The sequence below is a fragment of the Notothenia rossii genome (genome assembly GCF_949606895.1).
Source record: "Notothenia rossii genome assembly, chromosome: 3".
In the NCBI taxonomy this organism is placed as follows: domain Eukaryota; kingdom Metazoa; phylum Chordata; class Actinopteri; order Perciformes; family Nototheniidae; genus Notothenia; species Notothenia rossii.
This window is the reverse complement of record NC_136901.1, coordinates 57,161,625-57,174,006: the sequence shown is the minus strand read 5'-3', so window position 1 is coordinate 57,174,006 and position 12,382 is coordinate 57,161,625. Positions and strand designations below refer to the sequence as shown.

The 12,382-nt window shown below is 44.3% G+C and overlaps 1 protein-coding gene across 3 annotated transcripts in view; it reads right to left on the bottom strand.

Annotated features, from left to right (window-relative positions):
* Nucleotides 1–1,789: 1,789 nt before the first annotated feature.
* The window catches only part of spdl1 (spindle apparatus coiled-coil protein 1), a 37,032-nt gene continuing 26,439 nt past the window's right edge, over nucleotides 1,790–12,382 (bottom strand). For all 3 annotated transcript variants that reach the window (XM_079668522.1, XM_079668523.1, XM_079668521.1), the window contains 3 exons: nucleotides 3,973–4,185; nucleotides 3,804–3,867; nucleotides 1,790–2,031 (listed from right to left, as the gene is read on the bottom strand). In XM_079668522.1, the coding sequence (XP_079524648.1) occupies nucleotides 1,884–2,031; nucleotides 3,804–3,867; nucleotides 3,973–4,185 (425 nt within the window). In that variant the 3' untranslated portion in view covers nucleotides 1,790–1,883. The remainder of the gene's footprint in view (nucleotides 2,032–3,803; nucleotides 3,868–3,972; nucleotides 4,186–12,382) is intronic.

Genomic DNA, 12,382 nt, shown 5'->3' with positions numbered 1-12,382 from the left:
GGTTCACTATGCTGGCAACAAAACTAATTAGGCCAGCAAGACAAAGATATGTCTAATGAAAAAGCCACCATTATGAAAAAATTATTGTTTTGAAATTTCAAGCAGGTCAAGTTACACATCATACCATTTATTGTTGCAACACTAACAGAGAATTGACCCTAAACGTTTTTTTTTTCTTCTAAAACTGATCACAGAATTCTGTGGTCCACAGACGACGCCATAACCCACACCATCCACACTGCCCTCTCACACCTGGACCAGAGGAACACATATGTGAGAATGCTGTTCATTGATTACAGTTCAGCATTCAATACCATTGTGCCCTCCAAGCTGGCCATCAAGCTCAGAGACCTCAGGCTCAACAGCGCCCTCTGTGACTGGATCCTGAACTTCCTGACGGGCAGACCCCAGGCAGTGCGGGTGGGAAACATCACATCCTCCACCCTGATCCTCAACACCGGAGCCCCGCAAGGCTTCGTGCTCAGCCCTCTCCTCTACTCCCTGTTCACTCACGACTGTGTGGCCATTCACAGCTCCAACACCATCGTGAAGTTTGCTGACGACACGACCCTCATTGGCCAGATCACAGACGGCGACGAGACGGCGTACAGAGAGGTCGAAAACCTGACATCTTGGTGCGAGGATAACAACCTCTATCTCAACGTCAGCAAAACCAAGGAGCTGATTGTGGATTACAGGAAGCAGCAGGGAGAGGGACACACCCCCATCGCCATCAATGGGACTACGGTGGAGAGAGTCAGCAGCTTCAGGTTCCTCGGTATCCACATCACTGAGGACCTGACATGGACTCTTCACACAAACACCATCACCAAAACAGCGGCTCTTCTTCCTCCGCGGGCTGAGGAGGAAGACATGGACTCCAGGATACTCTGCTACTTCTACAGGTGCACCATAGAGAGCATCCTGACCTTCTAAAGGTGCCCCATAGAGAGCATCCTGACCTTCTAAAGGTGCACGATAGAGAGGATCCTGACCTTCTAAAGGTGCACCATAGAGAGAGGATCCTGACCTTCTAAAGGTGCACCATAGAGAGCATCCTGACCTTCTACAGGTGCACCATAGAGAGCATCCTGACCTTCTACAGGTGAACCATAGAGAGTATCCTGACCTTCTACAGGTGCACCATAGAGAGTATCCTGACCTTCTACAGGTGCACCATAGAGAGGATCCTGACTGGCTGCATCACGGCCTGGTACAGCAGCTGCACCACCCTCAATCATAAGAGGGTGGTGAAAGCTGCACAGCACATCATCAGGATGGATCTGCCATCCATGGGGGACCTTCACTCCCAGCGGCTCAGGAAGAAAGCCCTCAGGATTACAAAAGACCCCCATCACCCCAGCCACAAACTGTTCTGTCTGCTGCCGTCTGGCAGGCGGTATCGCAGCATCCGGACTAAAACCACCAGACTCAGGGACAGTTTCATCCCACAGGCCATACGACTGTTAAACACCTGAACTTGAAACAACATCCATAACATTCATCTGCTACTTAGTAATTATTTATCTATTTATCTAATATATCATTCCAATAGCTTGCATATAGACTCTTATTTCACTATTTCACTTTTTTTAAACTATTTTTCTTTTTTTATTTACTTTTTAATATTTACTTGCACTATATTTTTCTGTTTTTCTGTATTATTGTGTTGCACTGTTGGAGGAGCCTGTGACCTAAGATTTTCATTGACATAACTACTCTGTAGCTATGTTCGTATGACAAATAAAGAACCCTGAACCTTGTATGTTGCGAAAAAAATTTAATACGGTAACATTTTAACACATTTATAGTAAATAGAAAAATATGTTGTAGTCCAGAGAATAAAAATAGAAATATAGATATAACCAATATCTGTACAAGTGCTACTGCTGAGCACACTGGTTCTCCATGGTGCTGGTGGAGCCCACGTGAATCACCTCCACTGTCCTTGGTTTCTTTCTCCTCTCCTCTCTCTTGTTCTGCTGCTGGTTCTCCTCTCTCCGCACCTCCTTAAAGTCGCTGCCAGAAGAGCTGAGGGCAGAACCACAGACATCCACAGGTGGAAGAAGAACTCAGATATAAGTCAAAGTGGACATTTAACAGTGTAAAAATAATGTTACAAGTAAAAGTCCCGACATTTCAAATCTTACTTCAGGAAAAGTACAAAAGTATTGGCATCAAAATATACTTAAAGTACCAAAAGTAGAAGTACATGTGCGTAATGTCCCATTTCAGAATCCTATATATTAAATTAGTGGATTCTTTTTTTGATGCATTGTGTTCATCACAGCTGGTAAAGGTGGAGCTACTTTTAATGAATGTATATACGGCTGCTTGGTATCTTAACGTATAATTATATATCGTAGTTTATTTATTCATTTAGATTTTGGCCAATAAACTGATAAGCGTAGTTACTATCTAGCAGAGGTGGGACCAAGTCATTGTTTTGCAAGTCCGAGTCAAGTCTCTGCTCTCAAGTCCGAGTCAAGTCTCAAATCAGGATGGGCAAGTTCAAGTCAAGTCCAAGTCCTAAACTTTGACAAAAAGAGTCTTAAACAAGTCATTATGTGCTCTTCAACAAATGTAATGACATCGATCAACAGAATAATACTTAATAATCAAACTGCTCTTTATTAGTCACATTAATAATTTAATAATCCATTTTCTCTCTGCTGGTAAAGTAACATGTTTTTTTCTACTTGAAGAGGGATCAGTAAGGTAAGGCTACTGTGACGGTTTGATTCAGAAGGAGTTTAATGTATAAGATCCCTGATGTTGAGGTAACCAGAATGTTTATTTCCACTGTGTAAAACATGTTATAAGGGACCCACAATCTATCTTTATGCAAGGGATAATGTGCAGCGAGGCGGTCTCTATGTGGAAAAGAACACCTGAATCTAGATCCCTCTGCAGGTGGTACTTTAAGTATATTTTGATGCTAATACTTTTGTACTTTTTGGACTGTAACCGAGTATTCCTACACTCTGGAACTTTTACTCGAGTACAAGATCTGAACTTCTCCCACCTCTGACAATAAATCCTGAGTGGTTACCAACAAAAAAACCCTGCTCTGAAGGTTATTTTCATTTTACAAATCCTGCACTCAGCTTTGCTTTCTCCAATATCATTCAAATGCAGCCAGATGCTGCTTCTTTTTTCGCTTTTCGCCAATTTCTTGACTTGACGCGCTTGCATTTAAATCTGTCTCCCCGTCGCTTTGTAGCTGGCCTGTACCACTATACCTGCTGTCTTTGGAGCGTCTTCCCCCCACCCTTCTTTCACATAATGGTATGATCCTAATGTGTCCTCGCAAATGATTGGCCGCATGTTGTTGGAGACCTCTGAATTCAATTATCAAGTCACCTAAAGTCAGAGGGCTCAAGTCCAAGTCCCGAGTCATTGGTGTTCAAGTCCAAGTTGAGTCGCAAGTGTTTTGTGATTTTGTCAAGTCGAGTCCAAAGTCATCAAATTGTTGACTCGAGTCCAAGTCGTGTGACTCGAGTCCACACCTCTGCTATCTAATAACTAAAGCTGTCAAATAAATATAGTGAAGTAAAAAGTACAATATTAGCTTCCAAATTGTAGTGGAGCAAAAGTATAAAGTAGCATAACATAAAAATACTTGAGTACAGTACAAGTATCCCAAATAAGTACAATACTTGAGTAAATGTACTTCACTATATTACACCACTGCAAACATGCAATAAAACAATATCACGACTCAGCAACAGAGCGTGCTGTTGGACTGACTAACTTCCTTTGCAGGTTGCATGTATTTGTTCTCGTAGTGCACACATACTGACCTGGGTTTTGGAATCTCAGTAGTCTTATCGTCACTGATCTTCACACACTTGGCAGGTCGTGGCTCTGAACAAACAAAACGTGTCCTTATTACTTTACCTCCATTTTGCTGATGTGTGTATTTCTTATGTAAAATAACTGTGCACAATTTCAATAATCAGCCCTACTAACCTCCAGTGTGCCTAGTCTTTGTGGAGCTCTCTGTCTCAGCTGTACTTGTCTCAGCTTTACTGTCTGCTTCAGCGTCAGAATTTTTTACATTTGTGACGTCTATCGCCACGGCAACAACCTGCTCCCCTTTGTGCAGCATGGTTTCCTCAGAGGGGGGCGTGATTTCGAAAGGAAGCTTCTCTTTCTTCCTCTTCTGGATCTGATTATTTTTTGCTTCAGACAGAAAACAGATGAGCAGAGGCAGCGACACACACACACACACACACACACACACACACACACACACACACACACACACACACACACACACACACACACACACACACACACACACACACACACACACACACACACACACACACACACACACACACACACACACACACACACACACACACACACACACACACACACACACACACACACACACACACACACACACACACACACACACACACACACACACACACACACAGGACTCTATGGGTACTATCTCTTAACCATACTATGCGAGCATTCAAAACAGGGTTTCCGCTAGGTTTTTTTCTAGCCGGTCAAATGACCGGAAAGAATTAATTTTACCGGACAAATTTGAAACTTACCGGTCATGTTTCAATAATAATAATAATAATAATTGTGTAGCAGAGTTTCCGTTAGCAGGTAATTACCGGACTATGACCGGATATGCTGATGTTTAAAACTCAGTTAATGGGAGTCATTTTTATATTGCTTCAGTTTATAATCGTAACAGATCGAAAAGTTCAGATTCATTTTTCAATAAATGATTCCACAAACAACATAATTATTACATTCAAACAATCTACTTGTAGTAGATTAAATACATTATTCAAAAGTTTACATTAACTTTGAATAATAACACGGGAGAAACGGATCTTCTCTTTTCCTCTCTCCCTCTCTCTCTCTCTGAACGCGTGCGCAAGCCCACCGTATATAAGACGGCCACGCCTCCTGGCTGTCATCCTTTTCTCTTCAGCAAGCGAGCAACAACTGAAGCAGAGAAAGTAAAACGTTTGAAAGAAGAAGAAAGAGTTATCATACCTTCATGGAGTCCCCACTTCTAGAGACCCGGGCCTGTCCTTCCTGTCCTGGCTTAATAGCGGGCGTGAGTGGAATAAACCGCAGAAAGTGCTGTCAAAGCGCTGTGCGGGTTCAAGAGACGCTATCAGAATTTTATATTTATCTATTGCCGGCGTGCTGTTGTCAGAAAACATACCTTGCCTGGTATAATAGCTCCGATTAATGCGTTTCACCTTCTGTGTGAAGACGGCGTTATGACGGGGCGCACGGCCCCCAGAGGGTGTGCCGCGGTGCGTTCAAGGACCTCTGTAGAAAATCGTCCCTTTCTGTGTCAGCCTCCCATGAGCCAATCTTCCTTTTATGGAAGGTTTGGCAGCGGAGTGGGCCGCCAGACAGTGCTACAGCTTCTTAGCTGCAACTCCACAGCTGCTTGCAGGTCCCCTAACACAGTCTTATGGGGAATGGAAAAGCAACTCCCTATCCCCACGCACGTTCAGCAAATGTGTGGCCACAGCGCTTCAGCCGCTTCGCGACCATGGCATGAGGGTTCTGTAATACGACCTCATAGTCATGGCCAGGTCCAGGGAAGAGGCAAACACAGCCCAATTGATCCAAGTGGATTGCGGTCAATTTGAAGAAGAGCAGTCCCACACCTCACCAGCAGGTGGGGTATCTGGGGATTTTTGCTCGATGCAGGCAGACTACGTGCCACCCTGTCAGAGAGCAGAAAGGCATCCCTGCTTCAGGCAGTTTGCAGACTGCGACAGGGGGCAATGGTGACAGCTTTGACCATCATGCAGACTCTGGGTCTCATGGCAGCTGCTCACCTCGTGATACCGCTGGGGTTACTTACTTGCCTGAAGAGGTGGTTTTCCGGCCTTTGTTTAGATCCCAAGAGGCACAAACGACGTCTGGTGACCATCCCCCCCCGCCTACGTAACGGTGTTCAAGATGCATCCGTGACAGGATGGGGGGGGGGGGGACCTGCCTAGAGATAGCTATAGGTGGTGGCTGGCATCTGACAGAAACTCGGCACCAAAATCAACCTTCTAGAGCTACGGGCAGTAGTACTGCTCCTACAGCACTGCAAAGCCTTACTACAGGGCAAACATGTGCTGGTGAGGAGCGGCAACCGCACCACAGTGGCTTACATCAACAGGCAGGTCGGAGTCAGCTCCGCCACCTTGTTTAGCAAAGCGGAGAACCTGTGGTTGTGGGCCTCTGAAGGCCCCCCACATTCCGGGACTGGAGAACAGGGGGGCCGGCCTCATGTTAAGAGGCGGGCCCCTGTCAGACGAATGGTGGTTCTCCCTGGCTCGGCAGGACAATCCACCTTAGGGGGTGGACACGTTTGCACATGAGCCATGGCCAAGATAGCTGCTCTACGCCTTTCCACCGCTGCGTCGCATCCTCCCCTCCTGGGGAGGGTGAGATGAGAACGTCTGTCAGTCATCAGTGGCCCCAGGTCGCCACTTGGCGCCGTGGTACGCAGAGGTGACACAGATAATGGTGGGCCAGCCCTGGACGGTTTCTCAGGTCTGGGGGGCGTTGTCTCAGAAAGCAGGTGCAATAGGGGTGTTACCGACTCTGGGCCAACCTCTCCAGGCTTGGCTCCTGAGAGAGACAGGCTGAGACGGGAGGGACTGTCTGACAAAGTTCTTCAGACTATCCAGGCAGCAGGAGCAGGATCCACCACAGCCTGTTACAGGACAAAGTGGTTCGGATTCCAGCGGTGGTGTGAAGAAAGGAGTCTAGAGCCTCTATCATGTACATTGGGCTCAATTCTGTCCTATTTGCAGATACGGGTGGACAGGGGGCTTGCTCATTCCACAATTAAAGTGTATGCAGCAGCCATTTCGTCCTGCCATGAGAGATTTGACGGCAGGTCAGCCTTCAGTCGGCGACTTATGACGCGGTTTTTGCAGGGGGTCAGGAGACAGCGCCCAGTGGTGCATGCCTCCTCCCCGCAATGGGACCTGCCGTTGGTGCTCGAGGCTTTGGTCACAGAACCGTTTGTACAGCTCCACTAACTTGGAACAGTCTGCAAAAATAATGGGAAATTACCAATCTGGTACCACTACATGTTTTTAAAGCTTGGTTGGATGCTACACAATCAGATGCTGTTGGTACCTGTACATGTGGATGTGGATAGACACAGTGGGGCAAACAAGTATTTAGTCAGCCACCAATTGTGCAAGTTCTCCCACTTAAAAAGATGAGAGGCCTGTAATTTTCATCCTAGGTATACCTCAACTATGAGAGACAAAATGAGAAAAAAAAAATCCAGAAAATCACATTGTCTGATTTTTAAAGAATTTATTTGCAAATTATGGTGGAAAATAAGTATTTGGTCAATAACAAAAGTTCATCTCAATACTTTGTTATATACCCTTTGTTGGCAATGACAGAGGTCAAACGTTTTCTGTAAGTCTTCACAAGGTTTTCACACACTGTTGCTGGCATTTTGGCCCGTTCTTCCATGCAGATCTCCTCTAGAGCAGTGATGTTTTGGGGCTGTCGCTGGGCAACACGGACTTTCAACTCCCTCCCTCCAAAGATTTTCTATGGGGTTGAGATCTGGAGACTGGCTAGGCAACTCCAGGACCTTGAAATGCTTCTTACGAAGCCACTCCTTCGTTGCCCGGGCGGTGTGTTTGGGATCATTGTCTTGCTGAAAGACCCAGCCACGTTTCATCTTCAATGCCCTTGGTGATGGAAGGAGGTTGTCACTCAAAATCTCATGATACATGGCCCCACTCATTCTTTCCTTTACACGGATCAGTCGTCCTGGTCCCTTTGCAGAAAAACAGCCCCGAAGCATGATGTTTCCACCCCCATGTTTCACAGTAGGTATGGTGTTCTTTGGATGCAACTCAGCATTCTTTCTCCTCCAAACACGTCTAGTTGAGTTTTTACCAAAAAGTTATATTTTGGTTTGATCTGACCATATGACATTCTCCCAATCCTCTTCCGGATCGTCTAAATGCTCTCCAGCAAACTTCAGACGGGCCTGGACATGACCCTTAAGCAGGGGGACACGTCTGGCACTGCAGGATTTGAGTCCCTGGCGGCGTAGTGTGTTACTGATGGTAGTCTTTGTTACTTTGGTCCCAGCTCTCTGCAGGTCATTGACTAGGTCCCCCCGTGTGGTTCTGGGATTTTTGCTCACCGTTCTTGTGATCATTTTGACCCCACGGGGTGAGATCTTGCGTGGAGCCCCAGATCGAGGGAGATTATCAGTGGTCTTCTATGTCTTCCATTTTCCAATTGTTCCCACAGTTGATTTCTTCACACCAAGCTGCTTACCTATTGCAGATTCAGTCTTCCCAGCCTGGTGCAGGTCTACAATTTTGTTTCTGGTGTCCTTTGACAGCTGGCCTTTGGTCTTGGCCATAGTGGAGTTTGGAGTGTGACCGTTTGGGGTTGTGGACAGGTGTCTTTTATACTGATAACGAGTTCAAACAAGTGCCATTAATACAGTTAACAAGTGGAGGACAGAGGAGGCAGGAGTTACAGGTCTGTGAGAGCCAGAAATCTTGTTTGTTTGTAGGTGACCAAATACTTATTTTACCGAGGAATTTACCAATTAATTCATTAAAAATCCTACAATGTGATTTCCTGGATTCTTTCCCCCCATTCTGTCTCTCATAGTTGAAGTGTACCTAGGATGAACATTACAGGCCTCTCTCATCTTTTTAAGTGGGAGAACTTGCACAATTGGTAGCTGACTAAATACTTTTTTGCCCCACTGTATGTAAATTGTAATCCCTGTAATCTTTGTCCGTTTGTTGTTCTGTTGTTTATGCTTTTATGTCTTCATGTGGAACCTATTGCTGCAGGTGTCCCTTGAAAAAGAGATCAATGATCTCAATGGGATTTCACCTGGATAAATAAAGGTTTTGAATTGAATTGGAGCCTCTGGAGCTCTCCTCCCTGAAAGCACTGTCATTGAAAACAGCTTTGCTGTTTGCCCTGACTTCAGCCAGGGGAGTGTCCGAGCTGGCCGCTCTGTCGGTGCACCCGAGTTGCCTTTTGATCTGGGGTGACCGTAGCGGGGCGACACTCAGACCGAACCCCTCCTTTGTTCCCAAGAACCTAAGAAGTTCGTTCAGGTCAAGGGCTATTCAGTTAAATGGCTTTATTCTTCCACCCCATATTGGGGACAGGGAGGCTAAATTGCGCCTCCTCTGCTCGGTGCGTGCGAGTGCATGTTATGTAGGGCGCACGGCTTCCATTAGGCGCACTGAAAAAGCTGTTTGTGTGCTTCGGGGACGGTGTGGACGGTAAAGCTCTGTCCAAGAAACACCAGACAGGATGGCTCTGCGAGTGCATCTCACATGCCTATGGACAGGCGGGGAGAGCCTTCTCCACTGGAGTCTATGTACACTCTACACGTGGTATGGCTGTATCAACAGACTTGTTCGACGACGTGAGTGTGGAGGGCATATGCACGGCGGTATCTTGGTCCACGCCAGGCCCCGTCATAATGTTTTATTTTTTGGACATGTCTGGCTCCTTTTCATGGTCTGTGCTTGCTGGGGCAACACAGGACTGGTGAGGGAGGGGGGCTTTGGGTCAGTAGAAGGGATGGGAATTTGAAAACAAAAGTATATTCGAATATTCGAACCCCAAAAAACGGTTAACTGAAATGTACATATCCTATAAAAAAATGTAAAAAATGTGGGGAAAAAAATTACAAAGAAAAAAAAGAAAAATTATTATTTTTAAAAATAAATAAATACATGTTCAAATAAGTATAGAAACCAAGTCAAATTTGTAAAATGTATAGAACTGGTGATCACAGTTTGAACAGTTAACAGCTATAGGCCTACAGCTTTCATGCTTAAACAGTGTTCCTGCAGGTTTCGCCAACTCAAATTTAAGACTTTTTAAGACCTTTTTAAGACCTATTTCACGACAAGAAAGTATAAAGGAAAATTGCTATGAAAGAAGAAATACGTCCCATAATTACTTACAAAGTAAATGTATTCATGTTTAACATAAGAACAATGACTGAACATAACAGCATAACAGTACAGAACTGTGTTAGCCAAAAAGTGTGTGTGTGTGTGTGTGTGTGTGTCTCTGTGTGCTTGTGTGTGTGTTAGGGCTGTGCAATTAATCGTATTTTAATCGCAATTACGATTTTGGCCTGCCACAATTACAAAAACAACATAATCAAAAAAAACTATTATTTAGCTTTGCTAGGTTGTGACAGTGCACTATAACATATTTGATCTAATTAATTTGAGTCTAATTTATATTTATTTACGATATTTATATATGTTTAGTAGCTTGTGGAAGTGCGATCTAAAATATTTGTTGATCTTGCTTATTGGTATTTATTATTTTGATATTATTTATTTAAATATATCATTTATTTTTGAATTGGTTTTTCAGTTGAATTATACGTTCAGGGTAATCGACAGTTAAAAAGATACTGTTCAAATTATTATTTGTTTTAAAGTTCAATAAATGGATGTTTTCAAAGTCAATAAAGAATCATATTTAATAATCGTGATTTCAATTATTGACCAAAACTGTTTTGTGTGTGTGTGTGTGTGTGTGTGTGTGTGTGTGTGTGTGTGTGTGTGTGTGTGTGTGTGTGTGTGTGTGTGTGTGTGTCAAGAGCTATATTCAGAGCTCCGCTGCCTTGGCTACAATCTTTCATCGTTGCTGTTGTGTGATTGGTGTTTAGCTACGGTATTTAGCGTCTACAGCACCTCCGCTTTTAGGGTTGACGTAGACCCAAACGTCGCCCGGAGGTCCCACGATGTTGTTGCGGGAGCTGCTGCACTAGCTAATGCTACATTAGCAAAACAAACGCTTATTTCTTTTTCAAAAGGTGCAGCGGGCTTCAAACACGTTCCCCTCCACTGGTTTCAACCAAGCACTAAATTCGATGTTTTCCAACCAAATACGGTTGAACTTACACGTCCCCATATTAATTTGTAAGTAGATTCGAAGAGACATGAGTTTCTGACTGCCGCTAGCTGAAGCTTGGTTGCTAGGTTACTAGCTGGGTGTTCTCCGATAAGGGGCCGGGGGAAACAAAGTTAGTGATTACTGGTTCCATGTTGATTTATTTCAATACAAATTGTTGGGGGGAACTGAAAGGCTATTACCGTACTGGTTACTTTGCAGCCCGGACATTTTCCCCAAAACACATTTTAGACGCGATCGCAACACAGAAGTACCTTTCAAATCCCATCATTTTAAAGACCTTCTAAATCATATTTAAGACCTTTCTTATTTTTTTGGTCATATTTAAGACCTTTTTAAGGCCTTAAATTCAGATGATCAAATTTAAGACTTTTTAAGACCCCGCGGGAACCCTGTTAAAACATAACTTGGTTTTTAAATTAAAGAGGGATCATACACGAACAACATAACGGGTTAGGGTAACCCTATTACAACTAGGGATGCACCGAAAATTATCGGCCGAAAATTGTTAAAAAGGCCCTTTCTGCCGAAAGGGTTTTAGCACCGAAAAAATATCACCGAATGTCAGAGAACAGGGTTGCGTTGATCATACTCCGCATTAGTGTTGCACGGTGTACTGATACTTGAAAGGTACCGCGATACCCTGCCGTTAAAAACGGTACGATTCCTCCGTTTCATTAGTTTCGGTACTTTAAGAATGATGGGGAAAAATACTCCGGTGAGAAAGCGCCGTTTTAATAAGAGCCGTGTGTGGTCAGCGCTCTGCTTCCACTCCCTGCACTGCAGCCATGCCTGCAGTCCCGCCCCTCTCAAGCACGTTCTAAGTCCCTCCCCTCTCTCGTGCACGCGGCCACGCGCTAGCTGCCAGAGCATGTGAGAAATCTAAACGAGAAGCATGGCTGCAAGTGGGAGTGCAACTGCCGCTGCGCCTCGGCTTGTTGACAAAAAAGACGCCAGAAGCAACATTTGGAAGTATTTGAGCTATATCTCTGACAGTGAGGGCACCACGAGGCCTGTCTGTAAGACATGTTTTAGATCCCTGCAAACCAAGGGAGCCAACACATCAAACTTGGCTAAGCACCCGCCGACCGGCATCCAGAGCTGTTTAAAGAATTTAAAGACAGACAGGTTAGCGAATGTGATAGATAACATAATTACATCATGCTCAAGCCCATGCCCTCAAATCTAAGTCAAACAAGTGTAATTTATTTTGTGACAAACGAACGATTTCGTAGTTTGACGAGGCAATTAATGGCAATGATAACTGTCTAATATGGCTATATTTTTAGCTAATTTACCAATGTGGCTAACATCTGCAATGAACATTTTGTCAATAATTATTTATATTACTGTTACATGACATGTACATGTTAATAAAATATAAAAATATATATATTTTATAAAACAAAAAAGTTGTTTGAGATGATGC